The sequence below is a fragment of the Idiotropiscis lumnitzeri genome, chromosome 18 (assembly GCF_059441095.1).
Source record: "Idiotropiscis lumnitzeri isolate Australia: NSW breed Sydney's pygmy pipehorse chromosome 18, RoL_Ilum_1.0, whole genome shotgun sequence".
NCBI lineage: Eukaryota > Metazoa > Chordata > Actinopteri > Syngnathiformes > Syngnathidae > Idiotropiscis > Idiotropiscis lumnitzeri.
Genome location: NC_142408.1, coordinates 13,110,622 through 13,137,867, shown reverse-complemented (window position 1 = coordinate 13,137,867; position 27,246 = coordinate 13,110,622). Strand labels below are relative to the sequence as shown.

Sequence of the window (27,246 nt, the reverse complement as noted above, 5' to 3'; positions counted from 1 at the left end):
ACCACTCATGGCCCAGCTTCAGAAAACAGTTGGTCCTCGATTGGTCATTACATGAGCCCTGAGCAACTGTGATATCGTTTAACGGGTGGATTTTACTGCTTAATTAATGTACAACAAACGCAATATTGATCAGAATGCCATATTTTGACTCGTAGGCCTGCATAGAACATATTCTTGTACAGACAAATTCAGGGTTGACTTTCCCTTTAATATTGGCAGTATTGGAAAGCAATACACCATGTAAGTAATAAATGAAGCGCGTCCTTATATAACCTTAGATTCCACTACATGAAAATGTTTTATTTTCCGACTGAAAAAAACATCTTACAGAGAGAGAGAGACACATAATAAAGCGGCACCAATACCACCTGTTTTGTGGTGCTGCTTGCACACGTATTGGTGTGATAAGGATACAAACGCTTTGTTTTGTGTAGCGAGCCCACAAGGTGGTATCGGAATGAAAAATGTTTTGCGTCCATTGATAATCAATTACAGAATGTGTGCATACTATAAACAAAGCATATGGACAACTAAGCTCTCTTTGTGGCACACAGGAGCCTGCAGAAAGCATGAATAATGCCAATTCGGCTCGACAATGATCAGTCCCTTGGCAGAAAGCGTGAAATACGGAGGAGAATGTTTCATATATCACATGAGGGTTTTCTGCTCTGCCAAGTCTAGTGTCATTACAAGTCTGTTTTGATCACTCCAACTCAAGTCTGCAAAGATATTACACTGGAAGGAATGGAGAATTTCTGCACTGTGTGTGTTTACCTTGTACTTGCCGCTGGTGGAGTAGCTGGTCTTCCACTTGACGGAGTAGTAGCGGACCTCAGATGACTTCTGATTCTTGCTCATGGAATTGTCAGCCCACGAAACACGGACTGAGTCCGAGGATAGAGCCACAGCTTGGACCCCAACAGGGGGTATCATGGGTGTGCTGGTGTCTGGCATGGGAGTGGGGTATTTATCAAAGAGATGGAAAAGGTCATCCTCAGATGGGTCAATGGGGTCTGATGCGGGGTTGGTAATATGACCGGGTCGTTTGAAGTATATCAAGGGAATATGCAGTGTAATTAATGTTAGACAATGATTTATATGAGTAAGCCAGGCATATATTCATGGGTTTTTTTTTTTTGGGGGGGGGGGCAAAGGAAATACATGATTATTTGGTAGCAACATGTAGGGATGTTAGTTCAAGAAAAAGAAAAGGATGAAAAGGATGCAAGATGTAGATGAATGAGAGAGGGAAAGGAATAATGGAGAGAAAAAGACAATAATAAGAAGACAGTTGGAGAAAATAATTGCCATGATCAGCGAGAAGTAAAGACACACTGAAGACACGTATCAACAGTGTAAATTTTAACTTACTAAAGCGATATGACTCATCAGATTCTATAGTGGTGGTCTAGTTCCCGATTTTTTTTTTCTGATCGTAATATGATTAAAAAATAAGGTCAATGTCTGCTTCTGTGATAGCAAACAACAGCAGTGTTGGGTGATCGCAAACCTTTTAATTAGGCTTTGCCTTTCTTTGACAAACTTTGAAATAGAAGCTTTTGAAAAGAAAATGTAAAGCCCAACATTTCTTCACAAGGTTACATTAGAGCCATATCATGAACGATGAAAGGTTTGTCGTAAAAATATTGTTTTCAATCTTTAAAAATTCAATGTCAAGAAACTTCTAATGAAACACATCTGTTTGGATCCATGTCTTCAGACAGTCAAAGAGCATGCTTCCTTCATGTGCACTCAGACTACAGAAGCCATTTTTTTTAATAATAGAGTGATAAAATAAAATGTTGAAGGTGCTTCTGATTAAGAATCCGTTTTGTATTTTCCTAATTTCACGATATTATAAAAACATGTTTCTTTATCTTCCACATTTTATGTTTAAATCTTTCGAGGCTGTTTCTGAACCACCTGAACATTTTACAGGAGTTATAAATGTGACTTCCCAACGAGTAGTAAGCATCAGTGAGGAGCACCTGAAGGAAGCCGAATATAAAACAGACGCTATGACAGATGTCATCATAGAGCTGGAATGAGCAATGCACAGTGGAGAATAAAATATCAAATGGTCTGCTTATTCCAGCTCTTTCTAGCTCAGATCACTAGACAGTCAAACCTAGTGAAATAAGAAACACAGTTAGAGACAAAGAAAATAGCTATGAAAGGTAATGCTGGTTCGGGTTCACAGGATTTAATTGGTAATCGGGGTTATCACAAGAGTCTTTATTTATGCTATAGCTAAGAACAACAGAAACATTTTAAATGATACAGTATGAGAAAGAGCGTATTAAGCCGACGATTGGGGCAACGCTTCTGTGGCACAAAGAGAGGAGCTGAATTGATTAGGATAGACTTGAGCTTTTCTGTTCAACTCATCAGTGGGGTAGACTGTGTTAGTAAAGTCACTTTTGACATAAATGACCAATTTAGCATGCTGCCGAGAAGCCCCTGCATGTTATTTCAGGGCTCATTGTTCCAGACCACAACATAACAAATTGAAGTGGAGAAGCAAGCACACTGGCAATGCATTTTGGGAGTACTTAAACATTACTTTTTTTTTTGGTGCAAAAGTCTGTAGATAAACGGAGGCACTATGCTTAACCCAAGTAAACTAATTTTGGAATGATAGCCTGTACAGTATGCATTCGTGACTGAGACAGGAAAGGACTTGGCTAACCATAAATCACACGTGTATAAAATCCATGTTGTCATCTGGAACAATCAAATCATTTCATTAAATGCTGCTTGCTTCTGTGCATACAAAACTATATTCTCAGAAAAACAAGCGGCGTCCTCAGAGAGTAGTTTGGCAGCTTCCTTCTCAGAGGGAAGCTACACACATGGACAAAATAATAATAATAATAATAATAATAATAATAATAATAACAACAATAATAATACATGAAATTTGATTTTAAATTGTGATTCAACAGAATTATTAATTACCATAAAAAAAACACAAGAAACAGGCCTAGACAAAAATGATACCACTAACTTTTTATTTTGTTGTACGACCTTTTGAAGCAATTACTGCAATCAAATAAATTTTGGAAACTTAGATTGAGACTTCTGCACCTCTCAGTAGGGTGTTATGACCTACTCTTTATGATAGTGCTTCTCAAATTGTTTTCTTCTTGCTGGGGGGCCGGAAAATAAAATAGTTGAAAGGCACTGCTTTCTGAGCAATTGATCGATTTGAGTTAGCTCAGGTTGGAAGTGTTCTTTCTCTAAAACTCATAGAAAGTTACTTGAGAATAGTCCAATGTTTTGGTTTGAACCATTCTTGTAGCCTTTCCCTTGAACTAGTTTGTCTATAATTTTTCAAAAATAATTTTCCTTCTTATCTCCTGAGACAAGGCTCTCACTTGCTTCCTCTGGCCCATGTTTAGTGTGGCACACACCATGTCACCAAACAGCACAGACACTACTTGGCACCCTATAAATAGGCCGACTGACTTCATTTAAGTTTCAAGCTACCAGTGATGCTAATTAGCGGACACACATTGGTTGAACATGTCCTCATGGTCAAATCAATTTCCATCTTTTCATGGGGTACCACCATATGTGTTCTTGCCTGTTTGATGAGTGTATTTTTTTTAAATAATTAATTTGGACCACAGTTCAAAACCAATAACTGATTTTCAAAGCTTAATTCTCATTAACTTGTGATCTTTATGACTATTTTGATCATTTCTTTTCATTCTTTTATTGTTATTTTCTTCAACAGCGGGGTACCAAAAATGCTGTCCAAGTCTATCTATCTATATTGTAAAAATTGTTTATTTTTTTCTGCAAATCTAAAAAAAAAAAATCACCAATACAGTATTGGATATTTGATATGGAAAAATGCCTTCAAAATAAATGTTTCAAACCAGTTGAGAAATAATGTCATATGATGACAGCATCAGTTCTTGGACTTGACATTGTGTTTGTGATGTTAGTCCTGTTGCGACCAGGCCTTAAACCAAGAGGATCAACCTGAATCTGCAAGAGAGGTGTACAACACCAGACGTGACAGCTGACTCTGAAGGAGGTACACTCCAGCAGTTAAAATGGCCTCACGAATAAAGCTTGAGTCAGGACAGAATACAGATGAACACTGCACTCCTCCTGCTACTCCTCATTCCTTCTGCCACATCTCTCATTATTTTCTACATCGCTTTCTCTTGCTCTTGTCCCCATTCCTCTTCTCGCTGTTTCACCCATCCTTCTTTTCTTCCCCTATCCCTCGCTCACTACCCCTTCATCCAATCTGCCAACAACTAATTTTACACTCATCCTTATTTGTTCACTTTATATTTTAACTTTGCAGTCCTTCTTTCTCTTTCTTTTTTCTTGTTTAATGTTCTTTCTACATTTCCTCAGGTGACACAGCCTCCCTCCCCACCTGTTCCTCTGCCCCATCTTCCCTGCGAGTGCTTTTTAAAATGCTGTCTTGGTAGAGAGTGTGTGGTGAGGCGAGGACAAGACAGTCTATTAATGAGGATCCCACTGCAAAAAAAGACTGTTAAAGCCCTTATAAAAAAAATAATCATAAAAAATCCCCAGACACTATAAAGTGCTTCAGCTTGTCCTGGCATGACAGTATTAAAACTGTGCTTGTGTGTCTGTGTGTGAGTAAAAGGTGAACAGTTCCAATGGAACATTTGACAGTTTTTTAATTTTAAATGCTTGCTTATCCTAACATTATTAGCTGAACTAATTAACGCTTCCACACAGGCGGGTGATTTCACCTGGCCCATGTAACAATGCTTGACTCCAGAGCCTTAACTTAACTTAATTCAACTAGTAAGTGTGCCAAGAGTGCCATAGAAGACCAGGTAGAAGCAAATAGAAAAGTATATCATGATGTAACGGCCTAGCTCTGATCTAATAATGTGTGCCAAGGTGGCCGAATCTAACTGAAACATGTCTTTAATATTTTTTTCCATTACACAATAAGAGTAAAATGTAAAGCATACATATTTTGTTTAGGCTAACAGTAACATAGCAAGTTTTGGTGCCCGGTTGGGGGATTTCTGGCGTTAGGATCTGGCGAGTTTTGGCAATTTGGGAATGTCATAGACACAATTATTTGCAATCCAGGTTATATTTTGTTTTCGGTTGAGTGACATTGTATAGTTGAGTTATTTGTTTAGTTAGTTTTTTATTTGTATGCAACTGCTTGGCTGCAGTTTTCAACTATTTTATAGTTACATTTATTTTTTAGCCATACAGTCGTTTAAGATAAGAGAAAATCTTTTTGCTCCCCAATGTCATGCAGCTTGAGCTGTTAAATATGAACATAATTTAAAATATACAAGATATCAGCCATCACCAAATGGCGGCCCGCGGTCCGGATCCGGACAGACAGATGGTTCGGACTGGACCCATGACCAATCTATGATGATTTTTTTTCAGGGCGCATTCGCAAACGTTGACGCTGCAATTCTAATTAATACGGAAAAGGCGTCACTGATTTGAGCCAATCAAATATTTTGTTTACGATCCACTGCCAATTGCGCAGCAGACCGGAAGAGAGTGCATCTGACAGTATGCCTTGCTAAAAAGTTAGCAAGGTCGATGCGTGTTGTTTTAAATGAATGGACGGAGAAATTTAATTGCGTTCTGGCTGCAGCAGATTCAAAACCAGTGTGCATCATATGCTCCAAAACCGTCGCAACATGGCGAAGCACCACTACGAAACACAGCACCGCCCTTTTGTGCAAAGTTATCCGCTGAAGTTTGAGGTGAGCGCACGCAAAAACATCGAACTTCGAGTGCAGTATAACATATGTTTACATTTTCGTTTACAGCCCAGCGGCATGCAAACGAATGTTCACTAAAAATAAACTAAAACATTCAGCGATGGGGAAGTTGTGAAGGAGTGCTTAAATGCTGTTGCACAAACACAAAAGGAAAACACAAAGGCCAGATGTGTGAAATAATCTACAAAATCCCAATGGCCCTGACTCCGTTCCAACCCAGATTTAAGTCACTGGCAGGGCAGTCACAAACTAATTTTTCTCATTAAGAGAAGTTAAAAACATATTCAAAAGAAAAGGTGGTGTCAAAGCTCATTTTGAATTATTTTTTCATGAGGACAGCCATTTTTATTGATTGTGTACTGAACATCTTGACCTGTTTTACTTGGATAATTAGGCTTTCTGTTTTTTTTTTAGGCTGATAACTCTTTGATTTAAGAAAAAAAGGTAAAAGATGTTAACTCAGTGCTTAGCACTTGATATATTTCTGCGGGAGATATTTTACTGTTTTTTTCTGCAAGTGGCACCCTTAAGTTCCTGGAGCCACATTTTCTTGAATGTGAAATAAACGCCTTATATTTGTTTGACTGGCAAAGGTGTTTAATGGGAACACTGCTAAATATTTAGTATATAAGTGCGCTCTGTTGAAAATGACTCAATATTGAAACTATATAAAAATGTGAACATAGGCTAGACATTAAGGGAAGTTGGACTTTTTTTTTAATTGGAAGAAATTTCACTCGTGGACCTCTGTGACTTTTAATTGACTACCTCTGCATTATATGAAGGTATTGAGAGAGCAAATACACTTAATGTTAATGGGAAATGCCCAAAAATGATTGAGATGTAGCAGCTTCCACTCTTGTGTGAAATCTCGTCTAGTTTATGCCAGAGGTGTTTGATGGGCTTCGGTCGAGGGCTCAGTGCAGCCCAGTTCAGTTCTTCCACACCAAACTTCAAGCACATCATTATCGATACTGTTTGGTGGATAGTCTTGCTGTAGCAGAAAAGCGGCTTCCCCAAACTATTGTTACAAATGGAAAATTACAAATATTCTAAAAGGGAAAGAGGACAGCTGAAGTTAAAAAAAAAAGATTACTTTTACATGTTATCATTACCTATTAATAAAATTGACAAAATCTCCACATACGCTTCCAGTACTTTGAAATCTCTTTGAAGGAAAGGATCATACACTCTCAAAGTAAGTCGTACTTTATCAAAACAAATCGTGATCCCACTAAATTATATTTATAAAAAATGTTTCACTTTAAAATGTGTCGTCCTTGAAAGGTATTTTACATCTTGTATCGACTCCTTGTACTCTTGTTCCTGTAGCTCTGCGTGGGGTAAATCAAGGACTATTTTTAAATACATTTTAATGCAGTAATATTAATTACAGCAGTGCTTTTTATGAATCAATTTAGCATTGCTTCTAGACATATAAAATGTTCATTCATTATATTGTCACATTTTTATTGTTTAATAAAACCCTTGATTCAGTTCCCGGGGATTAACCTGCATACATTTTTTTAATTGCTCCATAAAGTGATAACGTTGCTTATCAAATGAGGTTGTTGATTCCCAAACTACTCAGCGAAGAAACAAAAAATATCTCGAGCCTTGATACATGATTGTATCGGCAAAAGGACTAGACCATTCAAGTGAATCAGTGAATTTGTTTCCTTCGGGTCGTTGTTTCTTTGTCTGAATTTAAACACGAGCTTCATTACTCAGTCCAAAGGAAAAAAAAACAAGTATGAGTAAAGGTCATCATAAATAATGAAATGTAATGTTAGGGACCGTGGCACTGAGGTGGGTGGCCTCTAATTATGTTTTTGTTTTCTCCAGATCATCCTACCATCAAGCTAAATTTAAATCCCCAAATGCGATTGTGAGCCTGATAAAGGACTTATTTCAGCTTCAGGCAGCTTTATGAATAGAGAACTGCTAGAAGCATTTTATGTTTCATGCAGCGCTTCTTCTTCGTTCAGAAACAAGGAAGACAAAAAGAAGAACACAGACTGCTGGTTATGTGAAGTAAAGAGAAGCATTTGAAAAGCAGCGTTCCAGTGTCACCATAATAAGTTGTCACTCGTCATTAAAGGAAGGGGAAAATGTCGTTCTTGGAGTTGACTATTAACATGCAGACATTATAATATTCTCATACAATTGATTCTCGAGATGTCAAATGTTAAATGTCAGAAAAACAAATTGCCTGTAATATGAAGAACGGTTTGATGAAGGAACAAACGGCGTCTCTGCCTTCTTTCTTGAACAAATTGTGTGTTGTTCAACATTGCACTGTACATTTTCCTGCTATAATGTAATTTAAGTTGCTGTGATCTTGACATTTTCACTGCCATTAATGCGACTGTTAGGATCCGCACTCAAGGTCCTCATTATATTTTTCTCAACAGCTAAAATGCATTAACTCGTACACCACAGTAAGCGTGATTATAAATATCCTTCCTACCTGTCAGAGATCGAGTGACAGCGCTCTCATACAGAGGAACTCCTTCTCCAGCGTTATTGAAGGCCTTCAGGGAAATCACATAATGTGAGCTCGGCTCTGTCAGACAGAAATAAGGATGGAGAGAGCGCTTAGGTGACATTCCGCTCATGCACTTATGGAAAACACTTTTGAAGTCATTTGCTTCCTTAGCTTTGATTTACTTTGTTTTTAACAGCAACTTAATACGACAATTTCTAGACTGTGATGGACAAATAATGGGCAATTCATTAATTAAAAGACAGCGGAAATGAAAATCAGCAAATTACTGATGGAAAAAAAATAGTGAGATGAGTAGGTTTATGGAGGTTATTAGTATTTGGACATATTTAGTTTTTGTATCCATTTTCATCATGAAAAGAGGCAATGAGTTTGTCAGTAGCATTGTAATTGATAGAAAATAGGCAAATTTTCTTCTTTAACGCATTTAATGACGTGCCTAACCACATGCAATTTGCCCAGTCTAAAAGTAAAGTCTTATTTGAAACATGACCTGTTTAAAACGCTTCCTTTGCTCAATATATCTGAGAGATGGCAGCACAAGCATGTTACGATGGGAACGAGTGATTGTCATGCAGTGTCTTATTATGGAGGCATGCTCATGAAGTGATGATGCAGCATGTTCTCTCCTAAGCGTCCAACACTTGCATCAGTTAAACAAACACCCTCTCGGCTCCCCGAGCGCTTCACTGCGTGCATTAATGAGCAACATGAATTATAAATGCCATGTACATACTGTACGTAGACTCCCTCCACCCTGCGCATGCAATATGACTCTTTCATTACTGTTCCATTATAGACCCGAGATGGGAATTTGCATCTGCGTAAAAGCATTCACACAATTTGTTAACGGCTTTTCGGCATGCAAATTGCTTGTTGCGTGCGAAGGAAGGGATGATTTCCACCTCAAGCAGCTCTCTTATTAAATTCCTCTAAATTATTGATTCGAATTAAATAAGTATTTCATCATCACACTTCATTTACAACACACTGGGCTGCTATGTCAATATTGGCACTTCTTGGCAGGAGCAGGTTGATTTATGGAAAGTGGAAAAACATTGTTGATTAAATATTTGCTGTTGATAAGTAGGCTGTTGTTGCTGATGTGTGCAATCATTAAATAAATCAATGATTTATTTATACAACAAAAGAAAATGAGAAAAGCATTTTGACTGCAAAGGCAAAAAAACACAACAACATCCTAAAAAACAAACTGAGTAAATCATATACATAAGTATTGAACACCCAGCCATCTCTGAGAGTTTCTATGTACATTTTTATAGTGCCTCTGCATCACATGGCACTTAAATGCAATAACACACAAAATAACACGCGCACACACACACACACCCATATACATGCCAACACAAGCTATCACTTTAATCACCACAGAATAGGAAAAAAAACTCATCAAAGTGGGATGCCCCAACAGGTTAAGTCTTCTAGAACCTGGCAGGCAAATGCTGTCAAAAATGCTACTAAAAGTATTAACAAACACAAACCACCACCATTGATTTTTCTAATGCTTACACCAGACCATAAAATTATGTATTAGGTTTACAAATCCTTAAATTATACACTCAATGTTGAATTTCATGATATTCTCAGTTGCTTCCATGATGGCATGAGTGGCGGTTCTGCAGTCAGAGTTAGAGAGAGAGCTAATCTTTAGTAAACCAAGCAAGTCCGCAACAGTATAAAAAAATATTTATAGGCTGGGTCACTTTAATGTTGTGTATTCTTACCATTTCAGGCCATTAGGAAATACAACATATGTACCATAAAGACAATTAAAAATGAGGCAGATATTGTGATAGGGCCAGTTGAACCATTTAAGTGAACTGAAGAGAAGCAAGCTGCGAGTGATACAAGATCCTTACCGGTTCCAAAGCAGCCTTGATTTTGGTTTATGCATCAATAAGCACTTGACCTTCAGGTTTGTTATGTAAAAAAATAAAAAAATTAAAATTAAAATAAATAAATCACGTTAAAATTAATATTTATTTAACACGGGAGGTACATAAAACATTGTCTTTATGAAGGGCAAAACGTTGTAATTTATGTCCTTTATGTCCAATTTTATTGGATACAATGGAAATTTATCTCATTAATGCAGCTAAAAAAATAGTCTGGATGCATCAACGCAAGCTAGCATTAAGCAGGATGCTATTAGAATTCATCACGTTAACCAACATTTATTGACCAGAAATCTTACCTTGCAACAGTGTAATATTGTTTGGGGTAATCGCTTATCATCAAGGTGGATGGTGAATTCAATGTAGCGTATAACAGTGTAATGGTTTTGGGGCTGCCAAGATTGGACCACTAATCACGATTACGTCGATGACCAAAATCGTCGAAAATTGATTTAATAGTTGAGGAGTTTTCTATTTTGTCTGTTTGTTACGCAGATAGGCAGTAGTGGTAATCCGCCAAATAATATATGGCCATCAATGCCTTGCTTTTATTTTGAAGTTGCTCCAGGCAGCGGGTCGCAGCGTAACGGCTGACTTGACACATCTTCTTGGGTGCTGGGTCGAGTTGGGACATTTAGATTCCCATCACAAACTTGTTGCCGCAGATATCAACAACACAATGTGGTCATGTAATCAAGTTAAATTGCTAATTATCCTAAATAATTACTTAATTACGCTGACATTGTGTTATACGGTACCAGTTGCCAGCGTTTTGTGGAGAACCCTCGCATGACTTTTTCAAAGGCAGACTGCTAATTTTGATGCTGAGAGCCGGACATAGTTGTCATTCCAATTATTTAACAAATCAGGTGGACTCATATGTGCTCTTTTAGCCGGCAGAATTACCACTGTGGTTCTAATGTCGCAAAGACCAAAATCTATGGGGAGGGTTTTGTCTAAAATCTCACATATAATAAATTAAGTCATAGTAAGTAAAATTTACAGAATAGGTAAAAAAATATGTCAGTAATAATACTTAAATGTACTGTGAACTTAATTGTCTTTATTATTAATTTGTACATACTGTATAGCAGGGGTGTCAAAACCAGGTTCTCGAGGGACACTGTCAACAGTACCCCCGTGCAAGCTTGCTTGGATTTGGAAGTGCTTGCATATCAGTCCATCAAAAAGTAACTCTAATGCCTTTTGCATCGTCACTGTATCACAAGTTTAATATAGTACTGTATCATCTTTGAGGTATGTCACCGTCCTCCCTCTTCTCACCTAAATTTTCAATGGAGTAGTATCTCTGCTTGCTGTCCACTCGAACCGTCTCTGCATAGGGACTTCCGACCCCGTAGCCAATGATGTAACCACGGACCAGAATGCTGGGACTGAGGGGAGGAGTCCATGACATGATGATGCTGTTGGGAAGCGGCCTGACATGCAGCGAGCTGGGCTGGTCCGGAACCTGACTCTCTGTAATAAACAAATACATTATCATCAAAAGTGGGGAAACGTTTTGGGTTCCTGTGGGTTTGCTCATCGTATATATATATATATATATATATATATATATATATATATATATATTTTTTTTTTTTTTTTTTTTTTATTGCGCTCACATGGTCTTAGTCATGGTTAGCCTCGCTCTGTTCATCCTGTGTTAGTCAATCAACTTCTTCCTCAAGTTATTAATGGAAATTTCATTTGTGTGATTAGTCTGATTGTATTTAACTCCTCTTCATGGCTTTTTTGCTCGTCTATTGGATCTGCCAGCAGGTAACACGCACTAGACAGATGTGACGTTGAATAAACACTGTATGTGCCTTTCTTTTATTTTGATTCAAAATCCTGGCTTTACACCTGCCTCCAGCTGCTACAGCGATCAGATGCTAACACTGTTAGCCGAGTATTAAGCCCCAATAAATCTTGTCACTTTGTGTTCAAACTCTCCATCAGGTCATATCACATTAGTCTTGTTTTGGGCAAGAGGGCCTTCTACTTCGTTGATTAATAATCCAATTAGATGTGTGGCTCCGCCCACCACTTTGGTAACACAGCTCCCTTGATTTTTATTTTTTCCCCACAACACTTTGCAGCTCACAATTTAGTCATTTTGATTCTGCCTTATCGCAAATAAAATAAAAACAAAAGTGATGCTCAAGCCAAAATAAACAACTCTCTTTGCAAGGGAAGCAACAGTAGCATTCGAACCAAAAGCTATTTTGTTTACATATAATGTCTGTCTGAAACAAAACTATTCCTTGGGAACACTTTTTTTTTTCTAACAAAGCAGCTACACCATCTCGTGCATCATTTATAAAACTCATTAATTATGTAGAATTGGGTTGGATTTCTCCTCTCCATTTCATTCATTCCGCCTCCACTCCCAAAGTAAAGATTCCATCCATTCATGTGTCGTGCCCTTTAAACAAGTATAAATATTTATGAGTGTGTTGGGATAGTGGCGGTATTTACGTGTTGTTTCACAGATCACTGAACTCACACAAACACCAAGACGCTCACAAACACACACATGCATATTAGCTTTGTCATTTCTCACCATCCAAATCATTCTCGGGGGTCTCAGCTGCATACCACTCACTGGATGGACCTGTTCCATTCGTGGTCATGGCTGCGACCTGGAAACTGTACTGACTGCCCTTATCAAGACCTGGAGGGAGAAATTAGATATGAAAATAAAATCATGCAAATCGATTAGATTTTACATGTGCATTTATTTGGAAAAACAGATAACGGAATATGTTTCATCACGAGTTTCTTGTTTTTTCCTTTTCCAGTTTGGGTCACCACAGTGTCCACCACATTCTTTTTGATCTAACACTATCTTCTGCATCCTCCTCTCGAACACCAACTGCCCTTGTGCCTTCCCTCAATATATCCATCAACGTTCTGTTAGGTCTTCTTCTAGCTCTCGTGCCTGGCAGTATAATCCTTCAAAGAATATATTCACCATCTCTCAGTTGGATGTGCCCAAAACTTCTGACGCTGCTGTTTCTGACTTTGTCCTTAAAACATCTAACCTTGGCTGTCCTCTGACAGAATTTCTAATACGACCCAACCTACTCACTCCTAAAGAAAATCTGAATTTCCGCCAGCTTTGGATGTTTCCTGTTGTCTCTTTAGTGCCACTGTCTTAAATTTCCTCCTAGCAGAGACACTTCTTTCACATTACACACTTGACACTTTGCTCCACTCATTCCAACATGCTTGGAATTGTTTCTTTACCTCCTTACCACACTCCCCATTTAAAGTCCTCCTCTTCTCTGTGTAGCCTCACTCTTCGACCTCCGTACATACATTGTCTTATTTCTGCTAATCTTCATTCATCTCCTTACTAGAGCATGCCTCCATTGTTTCTATGCTTCAAATTCGATCACAAAGTCATCAGCAAGCATCATCATCCATTGGGATTCCAGTCGAACAATCTGTCAGCCTATCCACTATTGCAAAAAAATAAGGGACTCAGAGCTGATCCCTGATGCAGTGCCACCTCCATCTTAAACTCCTTTGTCCCATTCACAGCCCATCCCATCACTGTTCTGCTAACCTAATACATGTACAGTACTATTCTGACATACTTCTTTGCCACTCCTGGCTTCCTCATAGAGTTCCACAGTTTCTTTCTGGGTACCTGAACGGAGGCTTCCTCGAGTGCTACAAAGACACAATGCAGCTCCCTCTAACTTTACCTGTAGTCCTCCATCAACACCCTCATGGTAAATAATGTGATTGCAGTACTCGCAGTATGCACAGAACCCTGGCAGAACATCCGAGGTATGAAAATAATCATCACTTTCATTACTGGAATATCAGAGCAGGAAATAGTTTAGAATCATGTCATTAGTCCTTGAGGCACAAGATACAATATATTCAAAGACGTATCCAGTGAAAAAGTCCGTTTCATTTCTTAAAGATGCATATTTTGTTGATTAGCTTCTTTGGAACGCTGAATATCACAAAGGCTCATAAATAGTAAGGGTGTATTCAGCCAAACAGCATGAAAAAAAATAAATAGATCATCAAACTTAGAGCAGCACCAACGAAACAGAAAAAAAAAGGAAAAACAGTGAAATGTTCACATGGGAAAAAATTGGGGATATCACGAGCTTCTTTTACAGACCGATTGTGCAATGTATCGAATAGCGTGTTGTTATACGTTGACACAAGTATTAATGGTGGCCCCCGCTGACAAAATGGTGAACATGGTGTCACATTCATCTATTCATTCCTTTTTCATCCTGCTTATGTTCACTATTGTCACGGTAAACCAGAGCCTATCCCAGCTGATTTTGGGTGAGAGGCAGGCACTCGGGCACACACTGTATAAAACAACCATTCACACTCACATTCACATCTAAGAGCGATATAAACGACTGCATATTTGTAGGAAGCGTACGTGCACTGGGTGTAAAAATGGCGCATCTTGATTTTCACGTCAAGGCAAGTCCAGTTTACCATGTTTGGGAATTTAGCAGCCCACACTGCACCATGTTGGGCGTTCCAGCGGATGAGGGCATTTTCTTTTACATGTAGCCTAGACTTTAGATCAGCTTGGAGCAGGTGGTGTAACGCGATTTTGGTCAATTTGATGGAGGTGCAGGCCGATTCTGTTGGTGGATGTCATTGCATTTTGTTCATTAATATGACAACAGCGTGCACTGAACCCACTGAATCGTATAAATAAATTATTTGAATGCATTATCGTCTTTAATATATTTAATATATTAATATATGGCACACTTTGCATTCTCTGCAAGCGGGGATCTTCTTGCAGTTCCTTGTAAACATAATTTGTGCATGTCGATGTCATGATCCTGTATTCCATTCTGTATTTTTTTAAGCCTGGTGGGTGGGCGGAGGCTCCAGCACACACTTATTTGCCATTTCTATCAGCTGGCTATTTAAGAGCTATTTAAGATGGTAGCCGGAATATTGTTGCTTGTTGTATGTTATCTTGAGGTCCATCATGTGTTTATATTCTACCGCTCTTTTGCTAGTTGTTGCCTTCTTTTTTTTCTCACCTAAAAATTTATAAAGTTCCTTGCCTTTCTTTTTTCCTATATGGCTAAGTTTAATTGTTGTATTTTTGCACTTTAGTTTTTTTTTGTTGGTTATCATTTCCCCTGCCTCATTTCGCCCATCCACCTATGTGAGTGCATATTTTCATTTCCGCATAAGCCTTTTGCTGACAAAGTTTTTTGTTTGTATTGTTTCAACTACAGCATGCATGGTTGTTAGTCTTTGTGTGCCCTGCGATTGGCTGGCATCCAGTTCAAGGAGTACCCCGCCTACTGCCTGAAGATAGCTGGGATAGGCTCCAGCACCCCACGCGACCCTTGTGAGGAGAAGCGGTACAGATAATGGATGTCTCAACTCCCTATGTTCACTAGCTCTCTTTTTTAAATACAAATACTGTTTGCCATAGGATTGTGTTCTGGCACTGCAATGGGGTGCAATATTCTGAGCACATGATCAACTCAATTCTAACAGTATTAATAAAGCACTTTAAGACAACCACCATAGTATGCAAAGTGCTGTCCAAAAGTAAGTCATATAACAAAATAAAACAAATAATGTAGACCGTAAAAAGCACAAGAACAGTAACCCTCCCCCAAAAAAAAAAATAATAATCCCAAATGCCAAAGAGAAAAATTAGTTTAAGAGTTTTTGTCAGGTTGTGTGGAGGCTGAGGAAGAGGAGGACCCAAAAATGCAGGGAAGCGAGGCAGGGGAACCTTAGATGGTATTTGGTAAAATACAACAATACAAAACAAATGGGAGCAACAAAACGCAAGGAGTTGACTTAACTGAAAATAAAGCGAGATAGGCAGGAGGACAACTGACGTAGACACTGACATGGACATCTGACAAGGACGATGTACCGAATAAACTGGAAAATAAATACAAACAAATTAACAAGACAATGAGGAGCACCTGGACAAGACACAAATGGTTGGAAGGACCTGATTGGTTAACGCTGGGGCTTGGTTTGACGAACACAGGTGGACACAATAAACATGACGAGATAGAAGACTCAGGAACACAAGGCAAAACATGAAACTAAAGTAAAAAAAACTAAATCACCAAACTGACATGACAGTTTTAAAGATGGGAAGGTAGGGGGCTTGCCTAACGTTTAGCGGGGAGGTTATTCCATAGAGATGGATGAGCAACGGAAAAGGATTAATCCCCTCTGAGTCTTCGCTTCGTCCTTGGTATCTCTCATAGTGTCTGGTTCGCAGACCTGAGGCAGGCGTGTAACGGTTGAGGAGTTCAGAGAGGTAAGGTGGGGCGAGACTATTTCAAGATTGGAAAACAAATAACAAATCTTAAAAAGATCTATTAAATGTACATCGACCCAGTGTCGGGACACTGGAGTAGGAATTATGTGCTCCCTCTTACAAGTATCAGTCAAGACACGAGCAGTACTATTTTGGACCGACTGGAGACCAACTGGAGACAACTGCACTAATTTGCCGGTCCAATCCAGTTTAAGATACAAGTTTGAGACTGTTGGCTTTAGATAAGGAGCCAGGAGACCCAGGTCACCAGGATGAGAAATACAAGGGCCACTGGGACCAAACACCATAACTGTTTTCAACGCCATCCAGGTCTTGATTTGCTCCAGACAAGAAACAAGTGGCTTCAATGATAAAGCGTTTTTTTTTTTTTTTTTTTTTTTTTTTGCTCAGCTGGACATAGATCTGACAGGAAATAAAATCTTTCCTGAAGATGGAACTCAAAGGGAGCAGATACAATGGAAAACGATATAGGCCCCGGAATTGAACCCTGTGGAACACCACAAGACAATGGAGCAGTGTGGGACTCAGAGCAACTAAGTCTAACACAAAAAGTTCTGTGAGCTAAATAGGCTCTAAACCACTCATGGGCGCTACCACTAATGCCCACTTGATGCTGCAAATGAGCCAACAGAATACTGCGAGCCACCATATAAAACACTGCAGTTAAATCAGCCAAAACCAGACCCACATTGTCTCATTTGCCAGGAGGATGTCATTAAAAAACTCGTAACAGGGCTGAAATCAAGTTTTTATGCTAGAACGGAGTTGTGTTGTCTCGAATATAGAGGGCAAAGTTTCTTCCAATTACATATTTTTACATAATTATTTTTTTATCGTTTTTCTTTTTTCCCAATATTTTTTTTCAATTGGATGGAATTATTATAAACATACTACATATATCTACTTTATACTACTCTATAATGTTGAATCTACAATCAGCAAATCTTTTGGGTGCCGAAAAAAGATTTGTATCCGGGCAGTTTAAATGACTATAGCCTATATTAATACTACACAGATCATAGAATAAATGCAATTTAAAAAAAAGCAAAAGAAAATCCCAGAAAAGTGGTCAATCATGTATTATAATTATGTAATTTTCAAATGGCAAATAATCCATGTCCACTTGGTTGAAATGGAAAAAAAAAATTGCAAAATCGAATAGTGCACTTTCCTCTAATGACTACATTGCCCTTTTTGATATTCATTGTCATATTTTCAGACTGTGATTTGAAGAGATAGTCATGTTTGTCGATTGTCTGTAAGGGGAAAAAACATCCCTCTCTGAAAAATAAAGTTAATCTCATTTGTATCTGTCGTTCTCTTTTTATGTACTGAGACAACAAAAAATGTTTTGAATTGTGCATAAATAGAGCATGAATAAAGTTTGTGTTAATCAAATCTAATCAGATGTCGCAGGTGTGATTACTGCTGATGATCACAAGACATACATCTCCCACCCACACGTAAGCACACGCGCAAACGCACACACTCACACAGCCACAAACATGACACCGGGAAATGAGCGTACATAATGAAGAAGATAACCTCAGTCAAAAAAAATAATGAAAAGGAAGATCAGTTTCATTTAAATCCTGCAAATCTAAATTGGAAAAATAGCTGGTGGCAGTATGAAATACACACACACACACACACACAATACACCTACAGTGTGTGTAAATGTATGCAAATGAATATATACTTCAAATGAAAAAACAAGAAAAAAGAAAAGCACATTGTGAACCCAATTCAAATTTCAGTAAGCCCGAGGCTTCTAAATGTTTTGTCGTAAATAGTTCCTTAGCATTTTTTGTTTCACATGCCTACGAGAAAGCTTAAAATGCTCACAACACCTCAAACTCCTCCAATTGTTATTTTAAGATAAAACTCTCGTCAATGTGTTGTAAGCAACACTTTTATTTCCAATCCTAGACAAAATTGATTGATTCTCACCTGTGAAAAGATACCAGAGGTTGTTTGGTTCAATGGCTTCCTGGTCTCCACGGCGACCGGTCTTCCTATATTTGATCTTGTAAGCGCTGATGAGGCCGTTCTGAGCGCTGCGTGGAGGTGGCTGCCATGACACTTTTATACTCTGAGAAAATTGCAAGACACAAGAAGAAGTGTGACTGGTCAACATGATCATGAGATGTTGTGATCTTTGTGAATCACTCAAAAACAGTTGCATTAAAAACAACCCCAAAATTGAAAACGCAAGAAGCTTGGTCAAATTGACCCAATTGGTGGATCGGTCCATTTTTTACCCACAATAGTGTTACTGTTTTTAGAGTGTTGGATTGCAGACACTCAAACCGAAATTAATTTAAACTTTCCATTTATTGACCTGATACCGCTAAAAGAGAGTACAGTATTACATTTAGACACTAACAAAGTAATATACCTTTCAATGACCTTTCAAATTTTTTATTATAAGAGTAACTGAGTCTCATAAGGCGTTACATATTCGGGACCACAACACACATTTAATCACGTAATTGCGAAGAAATAAGAGTCATTGTGCGTTTTAGATATGATTTTAATGAATTTTGTGCCATCACTGGCAGTATGTAAAACAGTGGGCATTCCGATTGGCTATTAGCAATCAGAATTAAAAAAAGTATGCCTTTCAGCCAAAGATGTGCAGTGGCTGATGGAGACAATACGCCACATTAAAGTAGAGTCAGATGCAGACTTTAAGGGGCGGCACGGCGGACGATTGGTTAGCACATCTGCCTCGCAGTTCAGAGGTGCAGGGTTTGATTCCAGTTCCGGCCTTCCTGTGTCGAGTTTGCAGGTTCTCTGGGTACTCTGGTTTCCTCCCACATTCCAAAAACATGCAAGTTAGGTTGATAGAATATTCTGAATTGTCCCAGTTGTGTTTTTGAGCATGGATGGTTGTTCGTCTGTGTGTGCCCTGCGATTGGCTGGCAACCAGTTCAGCGTGTACCCCGCCGACTGCCGCAACCCTTGTGAGGAGAAGCGGACCATGTAATAGATGAATGGATGCGCACTTCGAATTAATTTGAATTTTTTTTTTTTTTTTTTAATGAAAAAGAAAAAAATGTACTCAGGTCAGTTTTAGCGACTAAATACATATTTTTGCATTTATTACACATCCCCTATCTTTAGCTAGCTATTTTGCTAATCTAAATGAATTCAAGTATGTTGATCAGTTCTTTGCTATTTTGCAGTCTGGGATTATTTATTTACTGGACAAAATACCAGTTTCAATATCAATATATATATATATATATATATATATATATATATATATATATATATATATATAGCATTTTCTTTCCTAAGGTGTCAAAATAATTATTACATAAAAACATTCCAGATTCAAAAACAAAAAAAAAATAACTTCAACTTGAGTAACTCATTACTCTACAAAGACAGAAATATTGTAAGGAAACGTATGACTTTCATATGCATTTTATTACAATATATTACATTTTGGAAGTGACTTTCCCAATGCTTTTTGTTAGTAAATAAATCCATTTTAATGCAGTAGTAGTCAGAGTTTCACTTCCCATAATTTTATAGTGGACATATTCTGTTTGTTCAGTTATATGTTGAGTGAATGCTAATTGCTTCATTTGCATGTTAACAACACACCTCGACCTACGCTGACAAGTACACACAAACACGTGTGCATGAATACAGACACACAACCCCACACACAACAGATGTTTGCCAGGGCCCAAGTGTGCAATGCTTTGAGACAGCTGCTATCAGCCATCCCATACTCAACGGCTTGGGCACACTAATGAATTAAGACTAATGGATTACAAAATGTATTAATCAAATAGATAATTCACCCTTTACTCTGTGGTTCTTTATGCATGCTTCTCCTTTATTACAGTCTGTCTAAAAGGTCACATTTTCCATTTTATTAGAGTTATGCAGCTTCTACTTGGTGTAAGTGTGAACACATACCTAATCATAAACAGAAGTTGGAGGAAACGTGAAGTGAATATAAATAATTAAAGATGCAATACAGTGGTGTCCTGGGTTTTTTACCTGTTTTTTTTTTTTTTTTGTCGCCTCTGTTTCTCCCTACTGGGCTTGGGCGGCTATTCCTTCCTGGCCACGCCCCTGCAACTTTAGGATCCTGATCCGGCGCACCTGCAGCTCGACAAGCTCATTAACACCCAGATAAAAGCTCAGTGCAGCCAGGAGTCAGGCGCCAGATTATCCCGCTTCAACCGGGGTACTTTGCCTCAAATCTGCAATTATTTGAGCTTGCTTGAACTTCTGCCATCAGTATATACTAACTGGTTTCCTTGTGTTTCTCGCGTGCTTTTGCCACGCGTCCTGCCTGTCCGCCTAAGCCCCGTGTCTTCACCATCTTCGATCGTCGAATCTGGGTTGGTGTCTCCGAATCCACTTGCATTGACCGCATACCTCTGGACCACCTGCCGTCAAGACCTTCTCCAAAATAAACCCCTTGTTAACGCTACCACTGATTCCGAGAGCTCTTGGATCCTCCTCTCAACTCTACGGTTACACAAGTGTAATGCAATGCATCTCGTATACAGTATTTATACACTAATAAGTGTTTATAGCATCAAAATGATGAGATGGCAAATAATGTACATTCAGCAGAAACAAAATGACTAATCAACGCAAGGGCTTATAGTTGTAATAATTAGTGTTGTTCCAATACCGATACAAGTATCGTTATCGGTACCAATATTGCCTTAAAACACTGGTATCGGATCGCCGAGTACCAACCAGTATGGTCCTGATCCCGGCTATCGTCATTGGTATATGCTTCAAACGCTCCAAATTATATTTATATTTATATTATTATATTATTTATTTATTCTATGTACATTAGTCCGGAATGTGAAATATTCGAGGGGTTAAAAAATTGCATTTTCATATACACAATTAAACATAAATAGGCTTCAAATTTCAATCAAATGTAATCTTATGACCCTGCGCAGATGAAAAAGAAAACCATAAGTGATATAACGTGATCAGGGCATGTATCTTGTGATGGTGTTAGGTGGTCATATTGAAGATTTGATTTTTCAAAAGTATCGGTACAGTATCGTTGTCGGCCGATACTGCACAGCCAGTTAGCGGTATCGGTATCGGGACGTGGTATCCGAACAGCACTAGTAATAATTTAAGGTGACACAATGGCAACAGTATCTCTACTCGTGGAATAAAAAAAAGATAGTCATTCGATGTAGGCAGCGCTTTAGACCTTCTCTTCACCCAATTTACACATTTTATACAGTAGTCTAATCTGGTACTCTTCTTTACCTGGTGCAGTGAATTGTAAATGAGCTTTCACTTGTACAGTAATCCACCACTACTCGCAGGGTGCCAGGACCGTTAACAATGAAAATCTGCAAATTAATGATGACTACTGAAATGCATTGGGGGGAAAAAGAAATTACAACACCCCACAAATCAATGAACTGCACAAAAATCCCTAAAAAAGGACCCAAAAAAATTCAAAATTAAAAAGAAAATGGAAAAAAAGGTTATTATGCCTTCATCTGTTGACTGTAGAGTACTTTTCATTACTGACAATATTCTATATACCAAACAAGCATGTCCGCTAATCTGAACTGTTTTAGCAAATTGCTCTGTTTTTGTTATGTTAACACAGCCGGTTAGCTCAGTGTACATAGGAGTTTGTCCAAAGATAACTGGTTATTTATCCTCAGGGGCATCCACATTTTGAAGAGCCATATACGGTACAGAAATATCAAAGGAAGCAAGGGCTGCATTGACTACTTTCATGTAACGCTAAATTAATTCGTCTGTGTACATATAAATAAGTGGAACTGTATATATTTTTTTATATACTATGTAGTTGGGGGAAAAAAAAAAGCTAAGTATTTTTCTTTTAATTTCGTCAACACTCCTGCCTTGCTACTCAATATACAAGGCAGGCACTGTAGAACAATGCAGGCAAATAACACAAGCCGGGTCAATTGTTGTTTTAGTTTTCGCTGTGAAAGACGAAGAGAGTGATGCCTACATTTCTAATAAATACCATGCCGAAATATTACATAATAATATTTAACACGCCCATTGACAGTGCGAATGCCTGCATTTCACACTACAGTCTGGAGTGCAACCAGCGCGAGAAACAGAGAAACTGTGTATATATATATATATATATATATATATATATATATACACACATACATACACATACAAGATTTTAATTTGGCTTTGCAAGAAATGCAAATTATTTTTGAAGTAAATAAAACGGTCAACTGAGTTAAAATATTTAATCACGTCAATTTGTTTTTAAATTAATCTCGAGTTAAGGCTTTAATTTTGACAGCCCTAATATATATATATATATATATATATTATATATATATTCTGAAATTGATCTGAATTGGACAAGGTTTTTTTTTTTTTTTACAAGCGTATAAATGATGCTGTTGCAAACATTTTGTATATAACACATTTAATACTGTTTGCAAACATCTGTTTGCAGGTGTCTGGAAAAAAAAAACACACCCATGCAGAGTGATGGTGTCTGTTTCTCTCCATCGGTCCAACTAGCAGTTTAAAAATCCAGCCAATGTCATAGTGACAGGGGCCACCGAGGAATTCATTAGCATTTAGCGTGCACCTGTTCCCTGTGCGTCTCCTCACCCTGCTAATTGATTACAGCAGAACTGATTATGGTGGGGAGGGGGGAGCAGTCGAGATGAGAGGATGTTGTTTGCCAAATACCTCCATATTCGTCGGACCTCTGCTCCCCCAAACACACAAACACACGCACACACACGCACGCACGCCTCCTAAGGCCTGGCATCCCTGTGTGCTTCATTAACTAATTAGTCACTTTGACAGCACACAGTTGGATGTGTGGTCTCCATGGAAACAGTAGAGAAGTTAAATACATGTTGGAACAACTCCGACAGAGGGACGCAGTGGCAAACCATCCATGAAGGAGAATGGAGAGCATCTGTATCGGGAGACCAAACATGTCACGAGTGAGAAGAGGTTAACTCAATTTCTGACATAATTACCCATAACATAGCACAATACACACTCTTTGGCTACGTCAGGTTAACCTAGTCCCATCTATGCAGGAGTGTCTCAAGCGCCATTTGGAACACGTTTTTGGAAAGGAAATAAAATCTAGACCACATAGATTTAAAGACCTTAAATCTTCAGGACTGAATTGTTGTCAAACCAAATTAAAATGTGTAACAACTAAAGCTAATCCATTATCAGTTGGAGAAATGGCAGGCATTAGGGTTGCAGTCATTTTGGGTCATCATTTTGTACGCTAACAGGGAATCCTCAGAATAAAAATAATGTGTTTCATGACTTCTATTGAGAACTATACTCTACAACCCATGAAACCAAACCAAACAGAAACACTGTAGCTCTTTTTCTTGAATAATCTTGATATGCTGATTCTTCCAGAAGACCGACAGTAATGCTTTCATTAGAATCAACAGTTATTCTGGATAAGCAACTCAAAGCCTTGAACAAAACCTCACAGAAGTCACTTAGACCCGATGAATATCCATTGGATTTTAGGACTAATTGACTGAGTAGTAAAAAAATCCAAGCTGTTCCCACTGTACTATCCCATAAGAACAACGCTGTTATGAAAGTACAGTTCAGACCCAGTACTACCATTCAGTTATTGGCCACTGTTGTGAATTATTTCAGATCTAAATAATATCACCAAAAAAGCACTGGCATCAAAAATTACAAGTATCTGCCCGACAATACCCTAAATCAGGGGCGGGCAAACTTTTTGATGGTAGGCCACAATGGGTCCTAAAATTTGACAGAGGGGCCGACCATATACAGATGGATGATGTGTTTTGGTTACATCACCTCATTGGAGAAAAAAAAATACATTTAATTTAAAATGAAAGTGAACTAAAGCATTACAACAATATATATGTATTTGAAAAACCAAAGTATTTAGAAAATAAAACATAAACAAGGGTTATACATTTTAATTTTGTCATGTTCGGCGGGCCGGATTAAAACATTTAACGGGCCGTAGTTTGCCCACGGCTGCCCTAAATCAAACAATTGTTCATCCACTGAATAGAAATGGTATAGTGCTCACCCAAAGCTACTTCTTATTGTGTTTCTAAATGAGATAAGCTCCTCAAATGTTACCCCATTTTGCAGTATTTTTTTCAATCTTAAACAGAACCCTGGCTGATAAGACAAAACCCAAAGTTAATCTTTATGCAGATGATGTATTACTGTGCTTGTAAAATCATTCCATTGAACAGGAATCTTTTGAAATCTATTTCTAACATCTCTGCAGTTTCAAGTTGTACAATGCATTGAAATAAATCTGCTATTCTACCATTGGCAAACAAACTCTGGCAACCTGTCTGGAATCACAAGCCCATCTCCCTATATGCACTCGCAACATAAATTATCCAGGCATTTAATGTCTCCCCTAGCTCTCTGACCTATTTAGTCTCAGTTATACCCCACTCATTAAAAATAAAGATGCCTTTAAATGCATAACTGTTTGCCGCTCACTTTTATTGGTGGCAACTCGCAATAGCAAGTGTTAAAATGACAACTCTACCACGTTAACTACTTTGTTTTTGTTGTTTCTCACTTCTCCCAACTGATAAATTGTTCCAAGGAATCAATTAACGGCACATTTTATTGGAAAAAACAAAAAGCCGAAAATCACTCGCATCAATCAAACTTTATTCATACAGCACGTCACATACAAAAAAATACATAAAAAAATGCTTGTCGCATGAACACATACTCATGATATTGACCATAGAACGTAAGGCTGGGTACAAAGCATCCAGGTGAGGAGAGAGCAACTCACAGGGTCGCATGCAACAAGAACAGGTTGCAGCCGCAGGCAACCGGCATGGCGGTCCTGGCTTGAAAGGCGCACGGCACAACAACAAGCTCAAAGGATCGATTCATATCTGTTTATTGTTCACATCGATGGCTTGGCAGCCTACCAGGAAATAAAATGCATGCTTTTCCCGCTGGTTAGTCTTTTACGGATATCAATAGAAGACTAGATAGACCAGCGTGTTGTAGTAGCCCACCTAAGCAAAGCTAATTTTAGATGGGCGCAACGTTTTCATCAAAGAAATGTACTAACCAACTCCAACCAAAACTTGCTCATTTAGCAACCACTCTTTGTTTTTGAGCTATGAACACTAAAGATTTTTTAATTCTAACCTTATGAAAGGTGTTTCGCCGACACTTTTCCTACACTATCTTAGCATCGCTGTAGGCACTCTAAAACCCTAAATTTTATTACTCTGTATCCACACAAGTTGTATCTATCGGTTGGTTGTGTAAGAACGCTGATCAATTGAGTCGTGTTTAGTAGCGCTGGAAGTTGCTCATTGATGTGCAATTTGAGCTGGAGAAAGATGAAAGGAAAGCTTTCAGAGTAAATTGAAAAGTGATGAAACGCACTTGTATTTACTATTCAGTGTCAGGAAAAGAAAGACATGCGAGGAAACTTGTCCTTAACCTATTCGTTTTGTAGACACTAACCCATATTATTTACAACGTACCGTATTTTTTACGGCTATAAGACGCGCTGCATCAATGGCGCGGCACCAGTTGAGGAGGCTATTTCCGTATTTAATACATATACTAGGCGCGTCGCACAACAAGGCGCAAGCTATCTCGCGCAAGCTAAATCATCAGTGCTCATTCCAGTAAGAGATCGCTGCCAGAGGCATCACCTCAGACCAATGAGAGATGTCATTGAACAATAAGAGATCACTGTCAACAACATTGCCTCTATTAATTGATGTCATGGCAACACGTCTACTAGACAACATCCGGGGAGGGACTTCACTGGTCACCACTCTCCTTACAGTCACGGTTTCAAATCAAAACCAAAAAAACTCAGTATACAAGCAAACAATGAAACAAAGATGAATCTCTCATGCCATTTATATCCCCAAAAGAAATAAAAATAACACAAAACGATTACAGTAATGGCTTCTTGGGAGCCACTCAGCCTTAGCCAATTACATGGCTGTTTAGAGAGATGTGCATGGTGTGCTTTGGGCTTTTTGCAGTCTGTATTCTAAACCTGTGACGTTTCTTGCTTGCAATAACATGAATGATAAGACAGACTACGACATTGTGTACAGCTGCCCTTTTGTCCAGCTTTCTCCTACACCATCACCCAAACACCAAAGTCACATAATGTATTAGTCACAGTCTATTCGAGGCATGGAGGACTCAGACTTTGACCAGCGGGGTGTGCTAACATGCACTCCGAATACCCCAATGGGTAAAAGGGTCGATGGCCGAGAGCGATGCTCAGTCAGTCTGTATAATAGGTGTGTTGCATTACAAGGCGCCTCGTTTGTTTTGGGGAAGATTTGGGACTTTAAAGTGCGCCCTATGGTCCCGAAAATACAGTATCTGTTAAAATACCGTATCTGTAGTATTCATTGTAGTCATCATATCATGTAACAATATTGCTGCTCATGTTCGTAGTCTTGTCACTGCCTATTAGCAATATCTTATTTCATATTGTCTTTATATATTTTTAATATACTACTTTTACTGACATTCCATGACCCTTAAAATTTACATGCTGTACTTTTTGCTCACTTTACGCTTCTGGTCAGATGCTTAACGGCATTTTATTGTGTCAGTATGTATGTCTCTGTGATTACTGTAAAGTTGAATCGAAAAAAAAAAATAATAATTTGAAGAAAAAAAAATCATAATTGTGAAAAGAGAAAAACCCTAAAAAGA

The 27,246-nt window shown here is 38.3% G+C and overlaps 1 protein-coding gene across 3 annotated transcripts in view; it reads right to left on the bottom strand.

Moving 5' to 3' along the window:
- Window positions 1-27,246, bottom strand: part of dcc (DCC netrin 1 receptor) — a 321,689-nt gene that overhangs the window by 80,305 nt on the left and 214,138 nt on the right. For all 3 annotated transcript variants that reach the window (XM_088281223.1, XM_088281224.1, XM_088281225.1), the window contains exons 13-17: window positions 18,460-18,601; window positions 12,748-12,858; window positions 11,466-11,660; window positions 8,230-8,325; window positions 775-1,013 (exon numbers count right to left, since the gene is read on the bottom strand). In XM_088281223.1, coding sequence (XP_088137349.1) covers window positions 775-1,013; window positions 8,230-8,325; window positions 11,466-11,660; window positions 12,748-12,858; window positions 18,460-18,601 — 783 coding nt within the window. The remainder of the gene's footprint in view (window positions 1-774; window positions 1,014-8,229; window positions 8,326-11,465; window positions 11,661-12,747; window positions 12,859-18,459; window positions 18,602-27,246) is intronic.